This window comes from Euwallacea similis, chromosome 4, assembly GCF_039881205.1.
Source record: "Euwallacea similis isolate ESF13 chromosome 4, ESF131.1, whole genome shotgun sequence".
In the NCBI taxonomy this organism is placed as follows: domain Eukaryota; kingdom Metazoa; phylum Arthropoda; class Insecta; order Coleoptera; family Curculionidae; genus Euwallacea; species Euwallacea similis.
This window is the reverse complement of record NC_089612.1, coordinates 6624244-6647625: the sequence shown is the minus strand read 5'-3', so window position 1 is coordinate 6647625 and position 23382 is coordinate 6624244. Positions and strand designations below refer to the sequence as shown.

General features: G+C 39.2%; 1 protein-coding gene across 3 annotated transcripts; it reads left to right on the top strand.

The window, feature by feature from the left end:
• Nucleotides 1–1027: 1027 nt before the first annotated feature.
• On the top strand, nt 1028–22834 carry kibra (WW and C2 domain containing protein kibra). Of its 3 annotated transcripts, XM_066389413.1 has the most exons (11): nt 1028–1385; nt 11331–11440; nt 13363–13457; nt 15916–16024; nt 16331–16490; nt 16543–17407; nt 17733–18196; nt 18253–18477; nt 18563–18752; nt 20380–21503; nt 21609–22834. In XM_066389413.1, the coding sequence occupies exons 1-11, from the start codon at nt 1258–1260 to the stop codon at nt 21814–21816; spliced, it is 3678 nt and encodes a 1225-aa protein (XP_066245510.1). In that variant the 5' UTR covers nt 1028–1257; the 3' UTR covers nt 21817–22834. The 3 variants fall into 3 exon arrangements, with proteins under 3 accessions (XP_066245510.1, XP_066245511.1, XP_066245509.1); XM_066389414.1 differs by lacking the exons at nt 1028–1385; nt 11331–11440; nt 13363–13457 and adding an exon at nt 13479–13721; XM_066389412.1 differs by lacking the exons at nt 1028–1385; nt 11331–11440; nt 13363–13457 and adding an exon at nt 15133–15427.
• The last annotated feature ends 548 nt before the right edge of the window (nt 22835–23382 follow it).

Genomic DNA, 23382 nt, shown 5'->3' with positions numbered 1-23382 from the left:
GTTTTTTCACCAGAAACAATCGTGAATAAACAAAAATTTGTCTTTCGGAAAGATTTTATACCTAATTTTTACCTTTAAACCCTTAAAAAAGAGCGAATCAAAGACACGAAAATTCACATTAAAAACCGAGAATATCATAAGACAACTATATATTAGAATGTTTGTGATACTGATCATAATGTGCTTATTTTAAATTTTGCCCTAGTTAGGCATAAACCGCAGAATACATGACGTACATTTACATAATGAACTTTTGACTACTTGACGCATTTTGCCTGCTCTATGTGATTAATCTAATGTTGTCGTGCAGCGCCACTTTGTGTTAGGTAGTAGAGAATGAAATTAGTTACTACATTTTTCTTCTTATTGCGTCAGTCCTCACTTGGAATAGTTCGTGCAGATGCCTACAGATGCCAGCATCATGATTATTTAATTTAAAAATTGTGAGAAATGTTATTTGGTGTATGAAATAGGCGAAACAGCTCAATGCCTAATGAAAAAAGAATCAAAATACGGAATTTTCATGTTTCCTTCTAGTTACGTCCCTTTTACGCATGAGGTGAAAAAGGAAACATAATAAATGTGAAATTCAAGTTTCCGTGGCACTCTAATTTACAATGTTGCAAACAAAAAAAGATAACCTGCACAGCGACGTCTGCCGAATTTCCAGCATTTTTCCTTCATTTGTTTAAGTATCGACCAGTTAAAACCGTGCAACCGGTATTCAAGTAGAAATTCATCTAATTTTAGATTTTTCACATAGATTGGTACTAATAGGTAGCAGGTAAAATTCTGTAAAGGCAAAAACATCCCGCTTGAGTAGATATAAGTACGTAAAAATGGGAGTGGAAAAGTCGCGCATTCCGTAGAGCCGAGAGCCGCATTTTTTCCTGTGCTAACGACCGATTAAGAACAAATCAGTAGGTAGTATTAAATATTAACGATAAAGAGCCGTACTGTAGGCGTTCGTTTTAAATAGTTTGCACTCCCCAATCGAGAGATATACGGATAGTACGTAGCATAGCCGTACACGCTGTATGTTTAATAACGCGAGTCAGTCGCATTCCACAGCAAAGACCCGAGCCAACGTTCGGATTGGTTCGAATTCCGTATGACGTCACTTGTCAGCGACCGTTCTCGCTTCTTGATAATAAAATGTGTTCAACATTCAACATGGCCGTGCGTAGTTAGTTGTTTGTGTGTGTGTGTGTGTGTGCGCCAGTTCCAGTGGGGTTGAATGGATTTTAACGTGGAATAATGCCCAGAAAACGGAACGGCGAGATTCCGCTGCCCGATGGATGGGATTTTGGACGCGACTACGACGGGAAGGTTTACTTTATCGACCACAATTCCAAGAAAACGACATGGATTGACCCGAGAGACAGGTAGGATTCTAGCCGCATTCCTTCGATTTACTTAACGCTCATCCAGAGATCTCTCCGAAACGGGGAGCAAATTCGGCCGTGCGATCCAAAATGATCCCGTTCGGAATTTTCTAGCCGAAACGGCGATTCAATACGGGCATTTTAATTAGCAGCACTATCGGGTGGGAAGTCGCTGCTCCAATTAATTAATAATCGTTCTAGCCGCCAGTTTAAACTAAACCAAACATTGGTGTGCATTCGCAGTCGAAATAAATAATAATGGAGAGAAATACGTGCCTCGCTGTTCGGTAAACTATCGGATTGTCTTGGCATTTGGAATGGTCGGAATGTTGCTTTCGAAACGCGAATGGTATGCAAGAATTTTATTACATTTAAAAAAAACCTTGCGGCACGGTGCTGCCTCCAAACGGAAAATATGCGCGACTGCGAGGATAAATATTAGATTTATTGTATCTAAAAATATTTACAATTTTCTTTGAAGGCGGTTTACGTCAGGCCACTATTATTCCACTGTTGTTGTGTTAAATAATCCTGGCGATATGGGCTTATCGTCATTATTGATATTTTCGTTATTTGTATTGTTTATTTTGAACTGCTCATGTGCGCCTTTTTTCAATTTGCGCTTGACATCATCTGAGGCATGCTCTGACACCTGCTGTTTGATCAAATTCGACAAAATCCATAGTTAAGACTTTCTACAGGGCGATCGTTGGCAACGAGACGGCCGAAAGCTGAAGATGCTACACATCAAATGATGACGATCGGGAAAAATGTGCCTCATCCGCAAGTCGATACTTTCGGATATATACAGGGTGTTGAGAGTTTAAGTTTTAATCAATTTTTTGCCATTATTCTGAAAATACCTAAGTTAGGCACTTGAAAATTTGCCAAGTTGCATTTTTTTGGGTGACGAATAAGATACGTTTTGAAAATTCCGTTTTGCTAACGGGGGACGCCATTTACGGTCAACTTTGAAGAATCTACGGTTAATAACTTTTCACCCTGTATATCTAACATGAAATTATGTTTGAAGTCTGAAGGAGCACAATCATTTCTTCATTAATTATGTATTCTTGTTTCACTTCGATTTCTCGGTTCGTTTTCAAGAAAAATCTATTTTATGAATAGTATGTTTAAATTTGCTAATGCGAGAAATTAAGTGCAAAACAAATCAAGTGTATTTTCATTTTCTAGAACACATAATTTACCTAGAAAAATGTAAAACTTTCATCAAATTTTCAAGTGCTTAACCTAGATGTTTTCAGAATAATGGCAAAAAAATGAATTAAAATTTTAACTTCCAACACCCTTTTATATCCAAAACTATCAACTTTTGGATAAGGCGTATTTTCTTCAATCGTCAGCACTTGACGTGCAATATCACTAGCTTTTGATTGTCCTATTGTTAATGAATCGCCCTATAATGTTATTCCTCATCTACGCTATTTATTTCCATTTTTTTCTTGCTATTTATCAGCGTTTTAATCTCCTCTAAAAGGAATTCCACTACTATTTTCACGTTTTCTTTCATTTTTATTTCCACGCCCTTTTCTCCAATAGAATTTTCTTCTCCAGCTTATTCTCCATGGACACACGTGAAGAAGATTTTTAATGATTTTACCTTTCAGAGTAACATTTCCTGAAGTGTAAACGTGAAATATTTCCAGCTGTTTACTTACTTGCGGACCGTATTTAATTTTATCTGCCAGAATGTATATTTTCAAAAATTCTGTGATTGTAATCTCCACTTCCAAAGTTTCAAACTTCAATGTTTTCCTTATCTAGCTTATTCTCTAACATGCCTACTTGAGGAAGATATTTCATTGTTTTCCCAAATACTTTTTTTTCACCCTCTCAAAATAACATTTTCATATCTGGAATTGTAAACTACACATTTTTTCTGCTACCTAAAGTATTTTCTGATATATTTATTCTTCAACGTAATTATCTATCCCAATATACCTTTTGCAAAAATTCTGTAAATATCATCTCTACTTTCAGATTTTCAAACTTCAGTTCTTTCCTTATCTAGCTTATTCTCTAATGCACCGACTTATGCAACGTAAGTACAATCTTCCTTTCCCGATTTCCAAAACATTCTCTAATTCTTCTTCGACGCTTAGATCATTTTCAAATTTATGAACATTTGAACACGTTATGCGGTCTTTCAAAGAATCTGAACTAACACCTTAATTTCCCGATTTTCAAATTACAAGTGGTCCACTTTACTTGCCTTTTTGCCATGTCGGGAGGAAATTCCCTTAACAATTGTGTGTCATCTGCATATACGCAGACCTGGCAAAAGTTGGTACATTGGGCCAGACAACTACCAAACCACTTACAAGTTTATTCCAAAATCTATCATTCTTTAATTTATTTATCAGCAGAGCGTATATCGCCATATCAAAAGCCTTGGAATAATCTAATAAGACCAAGTAACTAACGAATAATTTATCCGTGCCGTATGAAAATATGCGTATATATCTTTGTAAGAGCCATTGCGGTGCTATCGTCAACTGTAGAGCCTGATTGTATTCAAAGGAAAATACTCCTATTGGCAACATAATCATTGATAAGGTCAGGCTTAACAAATTTCAAACATTCTTGCAAAAATTGCCATGTTATTTAGTGGTCGTAATTCATTGAAAGTTTGAAATTTTTGCATTTTTGGTAAGAGATGTTGGGGTTGAAGTTTTCATATACAAATTTGTAATAGAGATGATAGGATAACAGTTGACCAATTAGTAAATTACAGGAGAAAAATTTTACCAAAAATTGTCATATTGAATTTGTCTGGAGATTTTTGAGTTTGACCGTCAACTTCAATAATGACAGAATGAGTGACATGTGAACTGTATGATAGTGAGAGTTGACACTTTTGATATATAAAATAAAATTGACAGACAAGTGAAAATTCTTTCACTGTTTAAAGTTTACCAAAATTGTACAGTAATTTACTGATCAAATATTTGGACAAGTAAATACATATGCTCTCTTGACCAGACATTTTTGAACTATACTCCAAAGGATAAAATTACAGCACTCGTCCATGGATTATATTATCTTTCAAGTGAGTCCCTTCGACATCTGAAAAGCAAAACGAAAAGTGGAGATAGAGTCCGAACGCTTAAAAATACCACAAAGTCATAATATTCTCATTTAACTAACTGACGTGGTGTGGTAAATCGATGATGTAGTGGTGATAATGGAAATCAACAATTATATATAGTGTGCGTAATGAATTACAGATAAATGTGTATACAATTAAGCCCTATGTAAATAGCATTACGGGATACGCTAATAAGTCAGCATATAACTATGACAACCACACCACAGTGGGCGTGTAGTATGTAGGGTAAGATGACAATGGCCCGATAGGTAAATTACCACAGAAATATTCGACCATGACGGACAAGTTATATTGAAGTTGTCTGGAGATTTTGAATTTGACCGTCAGCTTCAATAATAACAGAATGATTGACACGTGTCGCGTAAATAATAACGACAGTTGACTGTTTTGACGTATAAAATTTAATTTATTAATGCTGAACACGTGGGTTTATAAGTATTTTTTCAACTCTTTAAAATCAACGAAAATTTTTCGGTAATTAACCGATAAAATATTTGGAGAAGTACAATATATTTCCTTGACTGGACATTTAACAATGCCTCTTTAAAGGTAAAAAATTACAGTGGTGGTTTATCAATTATATTATATTGCAAGTGAATTCCCTCGCCATTCGAAAAGTAAAACCAAAAGTACCTAAAGTCGGAGCGCTTTAAGAAAAACACCGCAATGTCGTAATATACCCATTTAACTAATTGGTGTGGTAAAACGATGACGTAATGAATTACAGGTAAGTATGCGGAATGAAGCTTCGTGCCGTGTGTAATAATATTACATAACGTGGTGTAGTATTCAGCTCGGGCGCGCTAATAAATTAAAATATAAATGTGACTACCGCGCTATGATGAATGTTGTATGTAGGGTAAGGTGATAATTGTTCAATTGGCAAATTATCGCAGACATATTGGACGAAAACGGACTAGTCATATTGAATTTGTCTGGAGATTTTTTGAATTTGACCATCAATTTCAATAATGACAGTGTGAGTGAGGCATGTGGCGTAAGTGACAGGTACAGTTGACGCTTTTAACATATAAAATGAAGTTTACTGGTAATTTACCAAATAAATACGTGACATATGTGTAAGTATTTTTTAACTATTTAAAATTGACCAAAATTGTCCGGTAATATACGGTAAATTATAAGAATATCGTGACTGTACATGGTATATGTTTAATTAATAATGCATACAGATTCTGTCTTAGACGTATTTTAGGTCTAGAGTACCACTTCTACGGTAAACGTTTTGTCAATACTACATCACTTTTCCTCTAAACGGTTCATGTATCGTTGAAATATCGTCTAGAACTCTTAAAAATCAACAGTATTTTCATAAAATAATCTCACGAAAATAGACCCACAGGAAACAATCCTTCATTTGCTTATTGTTGGCCAAACCCCTACTTTCTCTCGATGTAGAGACTTCTCCATAATTAATTGAGCATTTTGCGACGTCAAAATTCTCATATTCGGAGAACTCCGATGGAGGAAAATATGAAATCACGGTTTGTCGGTGAAATACGTTTTTTTCTGAAACCGCATTGTTGTTGGCGATACGATTGAGGTACCGCTGGCAAAAGTGTATTCGTTTATTGTAATCTCGTGGCAGCAATTCCTGCACAGATTTCCCAATGAAACTTGATTTTTTGGAGATAGATGGATGCCCCGAGATAGGTGGGACTTTCATCAATTATCTTCTTGCGCCGCTTGAACGACTTCTGTGAGGATAGTTACTCGTTTACTTCCCTCTCTGTACCTAAAACGCTTCCTGTTGTACGAAACAAGTTTACGCTCCTTTTAAGAGTACTTTTAAACTCTTCATAATCGACCGTCACATTGGGAAAAGCTTCTTGGAACTCATCTAGACAAGGCTGAATGTGATATTGTCAAACCCCGTTTCTTTTCTGGCCGTTGCGGAAGCAATTTTTCCAACAAAAAGTTCGTCCCAACAAACAGGAAATTAAACTTTTTTGAACACAACACACTTTTTTTTATAAGAATACAGTTATGAATAGGCCAGTAACGGCGCAAATTATTAAATACATCAAAATCTTATCCAAAAAGCAACAAAATCGTTAAGAGCCATATGTCACTTAATTCAGAATAAAAAGGAGGTTCAGAATTCGGTTAAAAAGTCTAGGAGGTTATTTAAAAAAAAGGAAGTTTGTGATGGTTGCAACATACCAAATTGTAGAGTGCAGAAAGCGACAATGCTAAAGTGTCAATTATTTCCATTTTTTTTAATAGGCGTATCAGTGTAGCCAAAAGGTAAAAAGAGAAATCTATGGCGATCCTTGGTTTAGGCATTTGAGCCATACTGGTGGCCTGCTAAATCTCCCGATCTTACTCCACCGGATTTTTATTTGTGAGACAAGATAAAATAGCAAGTTTGCACCGCACAGGTAAACTGCAAAGAAAAAACCTAAATGAAATTTAAAGGGCTACAAATGAGACTACGAGTGTACGCGTTTCAAAGTGCACCAAAGATGATAATTTTGAGCATCCAATGCAGATATCAAAAATTACAATATTATGTTATTTATGTGGGTTTTAGCTAAAATTCAAGTTATTCGGGGCGCTCCAAATTTCCTCCGCGTTTAATAGCATTATTTCGTAACCACATAAACCCACAGACGAATATTCGCGACCCCATGACCTGCCAAATTATTTGAACAGCTGCATAGTTTTCCACAATTATGGTAGAGTGCCAGACCCATCTTTTTCTACACGGGGTGAATTCTTAAAACTTTCGGAAATAACCCCAGGAATTTCTGCTTTTTGTGACTTCAAATCGCGTTGTACTAGGAAGATTTAGTAGGTCCTTATATTAAACACGAACATAAGAGCAGTAATTAATATTTCGATAACTACTTAAAATAAGTGTATCACTTATTAAACAAAAATGATCAAAAAGGGATAACGAGCATTAAAATGAATTAATATACGGAGTGCCTCATTTCATATGTTGAAGTTGCTACCACTTTTTTATGTAATCGTCAGCGTCATGTTACTGAAAATATTTAAGGTGACCAGGGGAAGACCTATAGTTGCAAATAATCGCGTGAAAAGCCCGTGAATCACCTTGTATATATTAGATCATATATATAATCATAGAAAGTTCACTTAACCGCAACATCTTGATCTAGTCAGATCAAAGCAACACCGATAAAATCCAAAAAAGGAAAGGTGCATTCTCATAATTCTGTCGACTATTTTGACTCACACCAATGGCATGCTAAAATTGTTGCTTTCGCTGGTTCCAGCGGGTGCGCGAGGCAGGACGTAGGAGCAGTCGAGTTATCAGGGACGTATTAGGACGTTTCCACAAGTGATTTTGTTATGATAAACATAGTCAACAATAAACAAATCAAAGAAAGGGCATATATTTTACGTAATAAAAACCTATATCTCTGGTTCAGTAAAAATAGATAACGCTTGAAGACAGGTTAAGTTAGGTACAATGATCAGACTCCAACCACTTTCCTCAAATCGAATTTTGGAATCATAACATGCATAATGGCAAAAAACTTGTAATTCATCAACGATTGAGACTAGGAATTTCAAAGGGTTTCACGCATTTTGAATATTTACCTTCCATATATTTAATTAACTGTTAATTTTCACTTTTCTTCTAATTTTTTTAAAGAATTTTTTGTCACCCAAACGTCAAGAAAGGGTGCAATACCTAAGCTTTTATGTCCTGTTGCACTTCTCTCTGTTAAACTGCGGTTTGACGTAAAAAGGCACGATGGCATCCTTGTCTTGGCCACATTTTACATATTTACTCATTTTACATTTTCTATTATTCTTCGTTTATCTGCTCATTTCCCAAGGAGGTTTTGTCACCAAAACGTCAAGAAAGTTTTTCGTCCGAGCCCTTACTAAAGCGCGAACGTTATTTTTAGTTTGTTTTAACTGAGAATTGAACGCAATTCCTCTATTTATGGGTCAATCAGAAATAGAACAAAAGAACAAAATATGGTGTTACAACCACTAATATGAAAAGTATTTTGAATTTCAAGTATTTGTAGAAACTGTGTTTCCAAGTAGACGAATCACATCCACGAAATCACATTATGAAGCAATGCAGACCTGGTCTACCAGGAAAATAAACATATTACCCCAGACGTTTTCCTGGTAATATTTAATTTATATAAATAAAGATCAACGGGAATTATAACAGACCTTCATTTGCTCGACGTGCGCGGCTCTAAAACCGAAATTTCAAGGGTGTTTAGGGCCAGTTCAACAGGCCAATCTCGAAAAATACAAAACGATGAGATAGATAGTCATGAGGCTGATTAGATCAGCTTAAGTCATGAATCCTCAAATAGGTTTTAGCGAGCCTCTATAAAACCGGTGATGGACTATAAATAACTCGGTGCTCCGATACTGTCTAAGAATTCCACACTTGAGGGGGTATTTTTCAAAATAGACTGTTTGGCGTCGGGAATATCGAGTCGTGTGCGAAAATCCGATGATATTGCTTGGATGTATTTATGTTTTCACTGTTTGGGCAGCTGGTAGCAAAATTAATATCGCCGATAAACGGAACGCTCCCGGAGGTTTTCCAGCTGAGCGAAATCGGCTCCTGATGCGGGACGCTCTCTAATAATGGCAAATCCTGCCTAATGGTGCATTCAAAGACAAAGGCGTTTGAGCGACGACGTCATAATCGAAATGATGGTTTTATCTCGTGCGAGCCCTATCTATCAGTCAAATGCAGGCCTGTAATAGACCCCAGATTGTTCAACCAGTAAAAGGAGTTGGGGCCTGGCCTTCGTAAAGGTTATCGGTAACCTGACACTGTCCGCGCCGTTGGAATGCGCACTTAGCATCAAATTTGATACGGTTTTAGCTTGGCGTTCTTTTCCGAGTCTTTAACGTAATCTTTACGACGATAATATGCATTTCGTATTCGAATTGTTATGATTTCTAAGTCTCTTATTCTTATCTAGTTTCGTCGAATGGACAAATTTATTGATGCCGCTGCAGCTTTTGCGTTCAGGCACCGTCAGGCGTTTAGGTGACGTAATCAGGATAATTAGAATCATTTTTATGTCTTGACAGAGTTGACAGATCTGCGCGGAATCATAAACGTCAAAAAAAAACACCGACGGCAAAAGCAATTTCATTTTTTCTACAGGTTTGACAGGTGTCAAACAGTTGTTGACGTTGGTTTCCCGGTCGACTTCTGTCAAATTTTTTCAAACGCCGCGGTAATCGCGCCTTTTTTCCTGTCATAGATCTCTTTCATGGCTGCGATCTGTTGAAGCAGCATAAAAAATCGATCCCTTTATAAGGCAACAAAGCCAGCTGTCAAAACAATAAAAAGCATCTCCACAAAAAGAAAACATAAAACATCTGTTTCGGATTACACGCATACCATTATTTCGAAGGTATTTAAAATTCCTGAGGATGATGAGGGTCTATATTTAAGTCATTTATGGTTTTTATTTTCCATGCCACATTCTTGGAGTGCCAGCTCCCAAAATAGCTCCCCCACGTAAGTAGACAAAGCGCAACAGCATTATTTACAACCATATACATGATAATTAAAATGTATGGCACACGTTGAACCATTCAAGAATAAGTTGCCAATTACCGTTACTTTTTCATCACATTGAAGTCCTGAATTAAGGTGCGGAGGAGCTTTTATCAATTTATCAATGTCATAAAAAATATGTTATGAAAAATCCCCCCGGTCGCGGCAACAGCGCATCGACCGTCACCGCATTCCAATGGTACCCGACGACTTGCGGTCGGCGTCGACTCTCTCGCTCTGGCACGCAGTTTCATGGTTCATGGGTACCGAACGTATACGCCACCTTTTGTATTTCATTTCAATCAGTATGGTTGCGGAAACTGAAAATCCACGAGATTTTTAGTTCGTGGAATGTTGCCTTTTTGTTGGCGTGTACAGGGGATTGAAACTTGAAAAGAAATCGATATCATTGCCGAATGTTTTAAATACTATATTGCCACCCTATTTACCCTATATGTGCGCTTATGTCACAGACTGAAAACGCCTAATGCTAACAATGACAACTTCATCAAATGACACATACTGTCCGTGCGAGAAGCATGACGTAGCGGATTGCGATTGATTGGACGAAAGAAATCTACGTCATAGGCAAATTTTTAAATCATTTTCGTGGGGAAATTGAGACAGAAAATTCAAGATTTAAAAGTCACCCTACTTGCTCCATACGGGCTTTTCCATCATCGATGGAAAGCCCAAATACAAAAGTGAATAGCCTGGACAAGTGACAGATATTGCTTACGTGATAAGCATGATACAGAGGTTGCGATTGGTTGGATGGTTGGACGCAAATAACAACCACAACCTACTTTGTAAAATCATGCATTAATGGGGGTCATTACTCACTCACTAGTTAATGATTTTGTATACATGAAATTAATGTGTTTAATGTCAGGAAAAATTAATAACATTATGTAACAAATATGTGATTGTTTTCCCATCTGAAGACTAAAATTCCTGACATTTATGTTCTATTCTTATTTAAGTTGTAGACAATCAATACTATACAATATCAGATTTCGATTAAATAAAAAATTAATTTTATATACTGTTCAACGTTTTTAATTTTTTTCTTTGTGTATAACTCTGATAGACGTTTCGCAAATATATTCGTCATGTTTGTTAATGATAATACTATTCGCGACTCATGTCACCCAGTCATGATTCGTCAGGCAACACTAATCATCGAATAAAGTACCAATCCGCCCTATGGTTCTCCTAATGTACGGTCTCTCCGAACCACATTTGACCCACTATCTTCAATTCTTTTTCGTAGATACACGAAACCCCAAACGTTCGCCGATTGCATAGGAAATGAACTGCCTCTAGGCTGGGAGGAAGCCTACGATGGCCAAATTGGGCCCTACTACATCAATCACATGAAGCGTAAGTATATTGCTGTTTCTTTGTGTAGTATTTAACCTTTCCCGTCATCTAATTATTATACAGGGTGTTCCAGGTTAAGGTAGATATTTTTTAATCTTAGATTCAATCACGTTAACTTTTTTGAAAAAAATGCCGAAACTGAGTACCATTGCTTGGAAGATTTATTTGCTACGTGAAACAGTTTAGAATTTGTAGCGTTAATCCAGCAATAAGCATAAGGAATGCGGCGGGAGTATTAAAATTGCAAAATTTCTTGCAAATTTTCATTTTGTCTGTTTACTACTTCATATTGTATCTACATCTGCATAAACTTTACAAATTGTAAATTTAATCAAATTATAGACTTTTGTTCGATTGGCTCGACAGCTAAAAAAACACGATAACTGTGCTTTTTTGTTAATACAGATCTTATTTGCATCTGGAAGCTATTGCAGGGCTTCGTCAAGGAACTCCGGTCGATGCAAAAGGGAAATTTGCAATCGCACCTAATTTTTCGTAAATCTTCATTTTATAACGTCTACTTCGTTTATATTCACTTTTGTCGTATCTTTTTCAATTTTTTTCCATGTCAGCCTTAACAGTTTTGGAAAATGAATGAAATTCAAACATAATTTAAAACCTCGGCTATTTAAATTCAATTGAGATTAGTTCAGGTTGGCAAGCAGGCGCAATTACACACGTGCATAAAATCATTTTACAATCACTGAAATTTCGAAAAATTGTAACTTTATTAGGAGCAAAGATAGTTTTTCTTTATAAATTAATAATAAATTATTTATAAACATTAAAAATTCCTTCGATTATTAAAGTTATACTAGAAAAAGGTCAAATACACCCTGTGTACAAAATGGCTATTTCACTTTTTTATTTAGCACAGGGAGGTACAAGGTGGGGTGTTTACGCCCCACTGAATAACTGAAGTCGAAATAGCACATTGCGAGATTCTTAGACAGGATTAACCTATTGGGCTCTTGTAAAAATTGACCGTAGCCACTGGCTCCCTTGGCCCCCTAAGACTTAAATTGTGACTTGAAATGGGGTTTCTTTTTTATGACTTTTAAAGTTCATCTATAAAGTCTTTAGTATTCACCTCCAAGCCGAAATTTGCATTTTAATGAGGGTGCTTGTTACATCACCACAAAAAAAACTCGAATTCGAACAGGTTCGTGTTCAGACATTGACGCATTTTTTGGAAAAAAAAAACGTTTTTCTTTGATTTAAGAAAACAATTATCATTCCTAAATATCTCAAAAATCGTTCATGGTAGGTAGGAGTTATTGTAGCTTTATTTTTTGTTCCCTCGGTGAAAAAGTCGCTTTTAAGGACGCAACTATTGTCACTGTCAATTTTGACATTGCTGACACTTAGTTCAGGTTCGCAAGAGTCAAAAACTGTTTGAAATCTCTTACGTTTAAAAACTCTGCATGGCACTCGTTTTCGACTGAAACATTTGACCTGGGACACTCTGTACGCAACTTCTGCTGCTTTCGAATGCGAGTAAATTCCTCCAGTTATTAAAGGAAATACCGCTGTCGATTTAGAATCGTTCGCAAAGATTGTGTGGCATTATCAAAATCTGAAACCATTCCGTCAATAATTATTATCCGCGAGCGCAGTGAATTAATAAGAACCGAGGATAATTTCCAATGATAATTGCACGGCGAGAGAGCATAGTTTCCCATGTGCAATTGCGGAATTGCATATCTCGCAACTACAACCGTGAAAAAAATCTTATTAGAATCATAGGTTCAGCGCATATTTACCATTCTTCTTGTGGGAAAAAAGCAAAAAGGTATTAAATACCTACTACGGATAAATAATTCATAAGCGTGCAGCAGTAGTTATTAATTCCGTCGTCATCTGTTTCTTTAAGGCGGATATGTTTTTTTCTCGTTTCGTAGAGTTTTTACGTGATGTTTCAGAGTCCACGCAGCTGGAAGATCCGCGCCAAGAATGGAGGGCCATTCAAGAGGCGATGCTGAGGGACTACCTCCAAACTGCCCAAGACGTACTCGAGGTGAGACTGAATTCGTCATAAAAGAGAAAAATAACGAACTGCCCTTTTATTGCCCACTTAAAATTCCGAATGCCGAGAGTACCAGCCACCGGTGTTCCGTGTTGTCTATCTACCCACTTTATAAACTGCATGAAAAGGACCGATGGCAGGGACGCAAGAGAAACCCGGCTGGTTCTCGCCTATCTTTCTTTTGTAATGTACGTACTTGCAATCCAGTGACGTTCATTGAGGAGGGTGTGAGATGCCGCACTTCCTTATCGGATAGTAAGTCAAGTTTGTACAAGTCGCCGGCTCTCTTCGGGTGTTCGGTCGGTAGCCGCCATGACCATCATCATCTCGGTCGCTCAAACATTATTGCGAACAAAGTGAGTCGGTGGCCGATATCTGCGTTCATGGCGAGAGTGTGAGTGTGGATGGAGTCCATTACCGAGGGGGGCCCATCCGACCGGGGGGGGGACGCGCGAACCGCGCTACCTGTGTTACGCCGCACGATCTTGGCGGACCGCTGCATTCCACCGATGTTGCCCGAACGCGAAATTCCTTTCGATCGGGGAAGTCGCCGCTCATTCCCATTCCTAAAAACCATCAACAGGTCGACGTAGGCCGTGGACTCACGGTTTTTTTGTTTTTTTGTTTTTTTTTTAATTAAAACTGACGGCTCATGGAAAAACCCGCGACCCCCGTGACGAGGAGAGGGAAAAGCGACCATCGGCTGGATTGTCATTTTTCCGCGGGTTGCCAAATTATCTAGGAACCTCGTGGTTCGTCGCTCTAGTTCAAGCGTAAACTGAAGCAAAACTCGATTATTTGCTAATTCCTGAACAAGCCGAGGCCCAATGTCTCTTAGTGCGCTGTTCCAACTTATTAAAAATCCGGCAATGTCATGGAATTTAATTGTTCTCCTCTTCTAAATATGCTAAAATGTCAAACGTTTGATTTGCTACGGCTAGAAATTGAGCGCAAGGCTGCTAAAATTTGACATGTAATAGAGATTTAACCTCACTCATCTGCCAAATTCTACTCCTGTCACTGACCGTTATTTACGTCAGTTATTCATATTCCGGTATTGCCCGATTTTCATTAAGTTGAAGTATCAAATAGTTTTCTCTTCATTTCTCTGATTCGCGCAGGAAAACCGTCGTCAATCATCCTATGAATGTCCAAAGGTAAAATTCCGCTTTATCCCAACAAAGCAATGCTTAAAATATCGGCCTTGCTTCGCGGCAAAATATCCCAAAAGGAATAAAAAAAACCTTATACTCGCGTTATCTTGAATCTTCATTCTTTGCCCCGCATCTGGCTTGCTGCCGGCCAAGGGTAAATTCCACACCGTTGATGGCCCAGTGCCGTAGTCGAGCGTATTTTTGTGTTTTCGCGGATCGCGTACCATACTAAACGTCGGCGTGCACAGCTCCCATCATAGGTTCAGTTATAAATAAACGGGTGTAGAGACGTGGTCGGCACCTCTAGTCAAAATATATGAGAAAAAGGGATGCTCGCCCCGCCGCCCATGGCCCTTCGCCATTATAACGCATCAGGGCCAAGTCCCCGCGGCTAACCGAAACAATGTTCTCTGCCCCCGACCCGTTGGAATGCACACGGAAATTAGAGTGGCCCGGGCCAACATCACGGGTCGAGGGGGGGGGGGGGGGGGTTGGGGGGGGGGGGGCCACAGCACAGGGCCCTGGCTGAAGGACGAATCAAGGCCGGTCGTCAGACAATCCGCAGCCTCAGTCGAGATGGAGTTGTGGCCCTTGTGTTACGTGCATCGTAGTCACACCGCCCCGCCAGCCGTTTTCCGCATTTTTCGGGGGGACGGGCATCCCCCGCAAGTTCATACGCTACCCCTCGCCAAACCGGTGGTCGACGGGTACCCGCGACATTTTTTCACATTGCCCGCCTCGTATGTGGTGGGCAACGCGCCCTACGGATTCTCGTCGTCGGCAAATTTGGCCGGATTCGGAGTTATTGTAAGTGAAAAATTTGGGTGATGTAAAAAATTTCTTAGCACACCTCAGAAGCACTTTTCTATGCGTCCATTTCCTGGGAACGTTTATTTTTCAAAATTGCATTTGTTACTGTCACTTTTGACATAGCTGTCATTTAATTTCAAAAATTTGGACATTTTCAAAAATTGTAATTTCCCTATTATTAAAGAATTACCCCTCGATACGATACTCATTTTCAGCTAATTTTCTACGGCAAAGCGATTGCCACTGTAACATTTGACATAGCTGTCACTCACTTCGAAAAATTGTAACTTCTTCATTCTTAAAGATATATCTCTTGATGTGGTACTCAATTTTTCATAAAATCACGATTGTTCTCAATTCAGCGTTTCCCACCAAAAAGATCATTTTTTCAACAGTATACAAAAAGCTATAAATTTCCCTATTTCCTTGCTTAGACCAATTTAGCCTCATCTACTTCATAGCTGTAAGAAGAATTTTCATTTCAGGCCAAAAAGGATATCTACCAAGTAAAGTCCCAGAGGCTCATGTTGGCCCAAGATGAGTACAATCATCTGAATAATGAACTGGCCACGTTGACAACGTCACGAACAAGCCGTAAGTAATATTGAGCAATAAATGTCTTGATCGTATAGAAAATTTGTTTAATACGAGAAGCAGTTTGAATTCGGAAATATCTTGTTTGTCTGAAAAAGCAAGTGATGTAAGAGCAATTGACTAATGGTCGCAGATATAGGCTCAACGCTACCATGCATTTGGGCCAATCGCAGCTCTCAATTTCAAAGTCAAAACGGGCATATATCAACTGGTCCCGTTTTTTTTTATATTATTTCAAATTATTTGAAATCTTTTGCATTAATATGTATCTGCCAATAATGCATAATATTTATTACTTAATTGTAGTATGCTCAACGGCAAGCACCATCAGCACCAAGTACGATCCTGATTTACTGAAGTCGGATGTCGCCATGGCCAAGAACCGAGTGTCCAGGCTCAAGTCCGAACTGGAACAAATTAGAAATGAAATGAATTTTACTCAACGAGGAGTGGAGACGTTGGCCAAGTAAGTGCTCTAATAAAGAGCCCTCTTTGTAGGCTCATTTTGTACCTTTTAGTGTGGAGCAAAAATTGAGTACTGGTCAAGGCACCTGCTACAACATCGTTGAGGCCCAAGCTATAATGGCTGAACTCCGAAACATCCAAAAGTCCTTGTCTTCTGGCGAAAAGGAGAAAGCCGAATTGATGCAGTCATTGGCCAAATTAAAAGACGATTTGACCAGGCTGCAGCTGTCGGAGAGTTCACCGGATGTTTCCACCTTAAGTCTTCCTCAGGAGAAATTAAGCACCGCTTCCCAGACAGATTTATCGTGCGAATTAGTCCCAATAGGAACGAGATTGGCAGAAATGGCAAAGATGCGCTTGGAGTATGACGAGGCGCGCAAGCGCATCCAAACTATTCAGCAAAAATTGGCAGACTTGGAAGAAAAAGTACAACCGGGTCAAGCGGAATCCGACAAAGACAGGTTGCTCCTGTTCCAGGAGAAGGAACAGCTATTGAGGGAGCTGCGAAGCATAACGCCAAGGATGCGCTCTAAGGAGGAAATGTGCGACATTCAGCAGGAATGCAAGCGATTGGAGCAGGACTTAAATAATGCCCTGGAAATGTCCAACAGGGCCATAGCGGACAGGTTGAGGTTGCACGAAGAAAAACAGCTGTTACTGCAACAATTAAAAGACGGATTGAGGCAGATGACGCAGTTGGAGTCGCAGCTGAAGACGTTATCGGCTAGCACGCTGTCTGTGAGCAGCAGCTCCAGTTTGGGCTCGCTGTCGACGACCAGCAGCAAAGGATCGCTGAGTTCCGGCCTAAGTTTCACAGACATCTACGGCGGGCCGCAGTGTATGGGCTCGTCGAACGTGGACATGGCCGATTTGCATAGGAGGGTGGAAAGACTGTTGAAGAATAACGATAGTGCGCAGGTAAGAATTCACTCAAAAAGAGGTTCACGGCGAGGTATTCACCATATTAATTATCATTTATGTTACTACACATTTGTTGCGCAACTGATGACTTTTCTGAAACTTGAAAGCACAAAGATTTTTCTCAAGTTCCATAATTTATCATTCAATTTGTCGAACGTTAATGGTATGCAAAAGGGCTGTTGGCTGTATTTTTTTAATCTGTAATTGAACTTTGCTGTAATTACAGCCGGCGATAAACGCTGGAAACTTTGCAAGACAGAACATGGAATCTCCTATAAGTGTGTTTCTAGCTATTTGCAAATTTCATAAGATTTGTTCATAGGTAATTCCATCACCTGTGAGGTCGCAACCCTCCTTATCACCGAGAAGCTCTTTGTCTTCCGTTTCACCCCCCATATCACCGATGTACGAGAACCTCCCTTGTCTTCTACCGCCTCCCACCTATGAGCAGGTGGAGAAGGATCGGAAAATGCTTCAGCCTGACCCCTACCTAGAGCCCTACAGAATATCCAGCAATAATGGCAGCAACGAGTACATCAACTATACCCCGCCGAGAGTATCGATACCGAGTCTATCTCCTTTAACAGACCTTTTGGAAGCACAGGCGACGAATATGTCTCAAGGCTCCGGTTTGGGAAGGCCTTGCAGATATTCATACGAGAGCTCTGGAGAGGCGCCACTGTCCCCCATTTCGGAGACGCCTCCACCGGTGCTCGGTCAGATTTTAGACGATATGCTGCAAGGGCCGACCTTGTCCAGGACGTCTTCTTCTGGAACGAACACCAGGTATGATTTAGAACTACATAATCAACAGATGGCATTTTTAAAATTATTTTTTACAGGTCGGTGTCGGCAGCAGTTAGCGATGAATCGGTGGCAGGAGATTCAGGAGTATTCGAGGCGTCCAATAGACGACGGGCTTCCGGTGTTTTTGGCCCCGGACCCGACTTTGAGACTGCGCAAGTACAAATTAAGTTAAAGTATGTCGCCAACGAGGGTTTGCTGAACGTGACTGTGGAAAAAGCAAGAAATTTGACTGCTTTGTTTATACTCGAAAATTGTGAAGTGTAAGTAAAATCAAATGCCCAAAAATGAAAAATTAAACTTGGTTTTTGTTAGAATCCATATATATTGAATTATTCTGCCTTTTAGGTACATAAAGACGGCCCTCCTGCCAGCCAGCCCGCCTCAAACGCACTGCACGAGGACGGTTCGCGATTTGCGAAAAGCCACGTTCGAGGACAGCTTTAACATTCCAGTTCCAGCAAATAAAATATGTACGAAAACTCTTCAGGTCAACGTATGGAGCAAGTTCGAAGAGCAACAGCAAGACATTTGTGTGGTTAGTAGCTGTCACATGAAAAATTCCTTATTGCTAGGTAGTAAACTTAATTTTAAGGATGGCATAATTAGTTAGCCTCGCATTGGAGCAACCCAATGTTTATATTTCACTTGAAAGGGCTCTCTTTCAGCTACCATCTCAATCAGATATAGTAACAACAATACATATTTCTATCTCTTTAATAATGTTCAGTTTTGAGCCATCAAAACGCAATTTGCGGGAAATTATCCTTTTTTTGTTTCCATCTGAAGAAAAAAGCCGTTGATTGTCATATTTTGCTACTGGAGACTTATGCCGACCATGCACCCATCCATTCAGACTGGAATTCTTGTATCGACGATTCAAATCCAGTGATTTTAATGTGGAAGGTAAAAAGCACTCTGGACAATCGAAAAAATTTACCGACAATTAATTGGAAGCGTTACTGGACATCAACCGAATTCAAATGTTGAAAATGTTGGCAACATCGTTGGAAGTGACGGAAATGGCCATTTCTAAATGTTTAAAAGTAATTGAAATGGTCCAAAAGCAAGAAATTGAGCTACCCTACGAATTGAAACTGCAAGACATTGAACGTTGTCTTGTTATGTGTGATCAACGGCAAAAATGTAAAAGTTTTCTGCACCGAATTGTGACCGGCAATGAAAAGTGGATCCGATACGATAACCCGAAACGCAGGAAATTATGGTGCAATCGAAGGGAGCCGTCAACTTCCATAGCAAAGCCCAGGATCCATGGATCAAAGGTAATGCTCTGTATTTGGTGGGATCAGCGAGGCGTTGTGCCTTATAAGCTGCTAAAACAAGGTGAAACCATCACGGGGGATCGCTACCGATGCCAACTCATCAAATTGAAGCAAGCATTGCGCGAGAAATGGCCTGAATGGGATGATCGTCACAATAAATTGATTTTGCAGCATGACAACGCTCGTCCCCATGTAGCAATTCCCGTCAAAAACTATTTGAAAAATGACTGGGAAATTCTACCCCACCCGCCGTACTTCCCACATGTTGCGCCATCCGACTACCACTTGTTCAGGTTAATGACACATGGCCTCGCTGAACAGCAATTCCACACATACGAGGACGTCAAAATATGGCTTGATTCCTGGATTGCCTCAAAAGACGAGTCCGTTTTTCGACGCGGAATGCGTCTTTTGCCAGAAAGGCGGCAAAAAGTTGTAGAAAATAATGGACGATATTTTGAATAAACCACTCGTTCCGTTCCCTTTCAAAAAACATGTGTTCTTCTCCAAAAAAAAGCCTTAAAACTAAGTTCACTACCTAATATGTTTTTTTTTGTTCTTTACTAAAAAATAACTCTGTTTCTACTGTACACTTAACACCCTTGTTAAGCAGTTCCAATCGCGTTTCCATCGTAACCTGCATTTTTTAGTTTATTTGTTTTCATTTTGTCCATGTTTATCTAATTTTATTCTACTTGGTACCTGAAAGTAGGCCCTCTCATCTCACGTCCAAGCGGTAAAAATACACTTTTTCTCACGCGCGTGAGAAAGAGAACAGAAACTTATCAAATGTAACTATGAGCATATAAGAAAGTGGTGGTGTCTGTTCTCGTTTGTAATGCGCCATTTCATTTTTTGACCTCCGTTTTTCTCTTCTTTCAGGGCTGCGCCCAAGTAAGCCTGGCAGATTTCAACCTAAATTCCATGTCCCAGAAGTGGTACAACATTCTTAGTCTTCAAGAAGAGGCCTGTTCGTACAGTGCACCGCCCACGAGACAAATGTCCGAAATGTCAGTCACCATTCGAGAAAAGCATGAAACTTGCACGGACGTCTCTTACAAACAGTGTGGTAAGGAAGAGAGTTCGGACGATTCGACGATAATATCCTCCCAGACGAGCACGCTGACGCGCAACCAAGAGACTGTGGTTCCTACGGGCATGAACCTGAACTTCGACGAGTTATACAATTGTCTGAAAACTGCTACCGAGTATGACAGCGCCGATGATTCAGACGAGGAGGAGGAAGAAGAAGAGGAAATCGACGAGGAAGAGGAAGAGGAAGAAGCTTTGGAGTTTCGGCCTAACGAAAAACTGGATGTGGTGCACGAACACGAGCTAGACGGCGAAGACGAGGAGAGGAATAATTACGAGGACAAGCAGACCAATACAGAATGCGCCTTTTATCCGGAACACGCAAAACATATGAAGTTAGTCGCTCAGCAAGGCAACACAGAGGATAGAGGCGCCATCAAGCGAAGTCAGACGTTTTCACCGAGCGCACACGTGTCTAAACACGACTACATCTGCAAGCTCAATCGCAGCGACAGCGACAGCGCTATGCCTTTGTATCGGAGAGGGAGCAAACCTTTCGAGAGACACGCGCTAGAGAGGAGATCTTTACGATTCCGAAGACCTTCATGCTCTATGGCCCAGCTTTCCACTGGCAAGTCGCAGTCGCACATTCCTCAAACTCCCAGGACTTCGATAGACTTGGAGTTGGACCTTCAGGCGCAACACACCCGACTGGAGATGCTCAATTCGGAGTTGACAAGGCTGAGAGAACTAAAACAAAGGTTGGAAGTGGCCAAAGAGAAGGGAGACACGGAGGTGGCGGCGTTCCTGTTGGAGAACCAGCAATTCCAAATTTTGATTGCCCAAGCGGAGCGAACCACGAAAACAGCCGACGAAAAGAGAGTGGAGAAAATGCTGAGGAAGGTCTCCCGGGAGATTTACAAGTTGAGGAAAACCAAAGCGGGAAGTGGAAAGCCGGACGTCATTAGTTTTAAGTAAGTTTTCATTCGTAAAAGATTTTCAAACCTTTCTTAAGTTTTTTCTTTTGTATTTTCTTTTTTATGTTTAATTGTAATTTTTCCTTAATGCACCTCTTTCAGAGAAAAAATGGCATTCTTCACAAGGTCGCAACTGACAGTACCTTTCTTACCTGACGAGGAAGTTGCCGTTGAAAATGCCAAGATGCAAGCAGGAAGTTCGGAAGAGTCGAATAAGATCAATGACGGCAAGTTTGAGAGTGATATCAACTTGGAAGAGGAGTCCTCGTTTAAGTACGTGGTCGACAGGTCAATGGGCGTTGAGGTGTAACAATGAAACGCAAATGTGATTTAGTGCCTTTTAGATCTGAACTAAGTCTTCGTTGTATATTTTTCCACAAAAAAGAAAAACATTGTCGAGGTTGTGCCTATCGCATTAAGCTTATGGACTATTTAAGTTATTGCACCAACGTAGTAGTTTTTTTTCTAGCTGATCAAACGACGCATAAACTCAATTTTAACTTTCTTAAATGCAATACTATAACAGGTGTGTATATAAAAATTGCATAGTATATGCCGTTCCAACTTGTTAAAAATCGGGCAATGCCGCGTGGAAGTCAATTATTGTTTTGCCCCATTTATAAATAACGTTGACAGTATGTGGCAGTATCTGAATTTGACGCATGAGCGAGGTTAGAAATCTAGAGATTTTTAGTAGACTTGTGTTGAAGTCTTGTTGTGTCAATGATTTTGACATAGTGAGGTTACAAATTAAGCACTGTCTTCCAAAATTTGACGTTTGTTAGATTGAACAGAATTTAATATCACTGCTGCCACTGCGTTATTTATACAGAGTGAAAACAATTGATTTGCATCATGGCACTGTCTAATTTTTAATAACCTGGAACAGCATACATATTACGTAGTACAATTCTATTTTTTTACTGTATTGTATATTGTTACCAATACTTAACTTCTTATCAAACAATAATTGTTCGAAAGAAACCTGTAGCGTTTCTTCCGAATGAGCCGTTTCGACATAGTTTCAGATGAGCCATAGTCTTTTCGCTGCCTCAGATGAATGCTTCGCCGTTCGTCTCGGGCAGTGGAAGGACCTTTTTTACGATTGATTACTACAACTCGACTATATTAGTCGAGCCTATTTTTGTTATTTAGCAAACTTATACAACGGTTATTAGTGATTTTTATACGCATGTATAGTGTAAATAAAAATAATATTATTTCTAAGTGTAATATAAAGAAGTAGATGTTTGTATAAAGAAACGAATATACATTCTAAACTGCAAGTTTCGTACTCTCTATATTTAATAAAATGTTTCTATGAGAAAGTGGGTTTTATTTTGACAAAAATTGAACCTGGTACTTAGAAAATCAAGTGCTCTAAAAAGCATAAGATAAATCGGAGGCCATGACAACTTTATGTAAAAAACTTAATAGAAATTTGATGTTCCAATTTCAGCGAGATTTGGTTCCACAGTAGTAGTCATACGGTTCAGCTTTGATATGCCACGGTCAAAATTCGAATCAAACAATTTCAATTTACTGAGCCAAAAATTTTCATGATGTCTTCCATGTATAGTTTTTTTAGTGCAAAATTTTCATGTCCGCAACTAATTTAATGAAAACGAAATTTTGAGGTAAAGTACACATGAAAATTTTTTCGCAACAAATTTTTCCGACAAAATGTGTTTTCAAGGAGACAGTGGCGTACATAACAATTTTGCACTAAAAAAAAATAAGTAAAAATTGAGCGCTCCGATTTCGGCGAGATTTGGTTCCGCAGTAGCCCTATGATACAGCTTTGATATGCCGCGGTCAAATCTCGAATCGGACAACTTCGATTTTTTGGGTCAAAAATTTTCATGATGTATAAGTC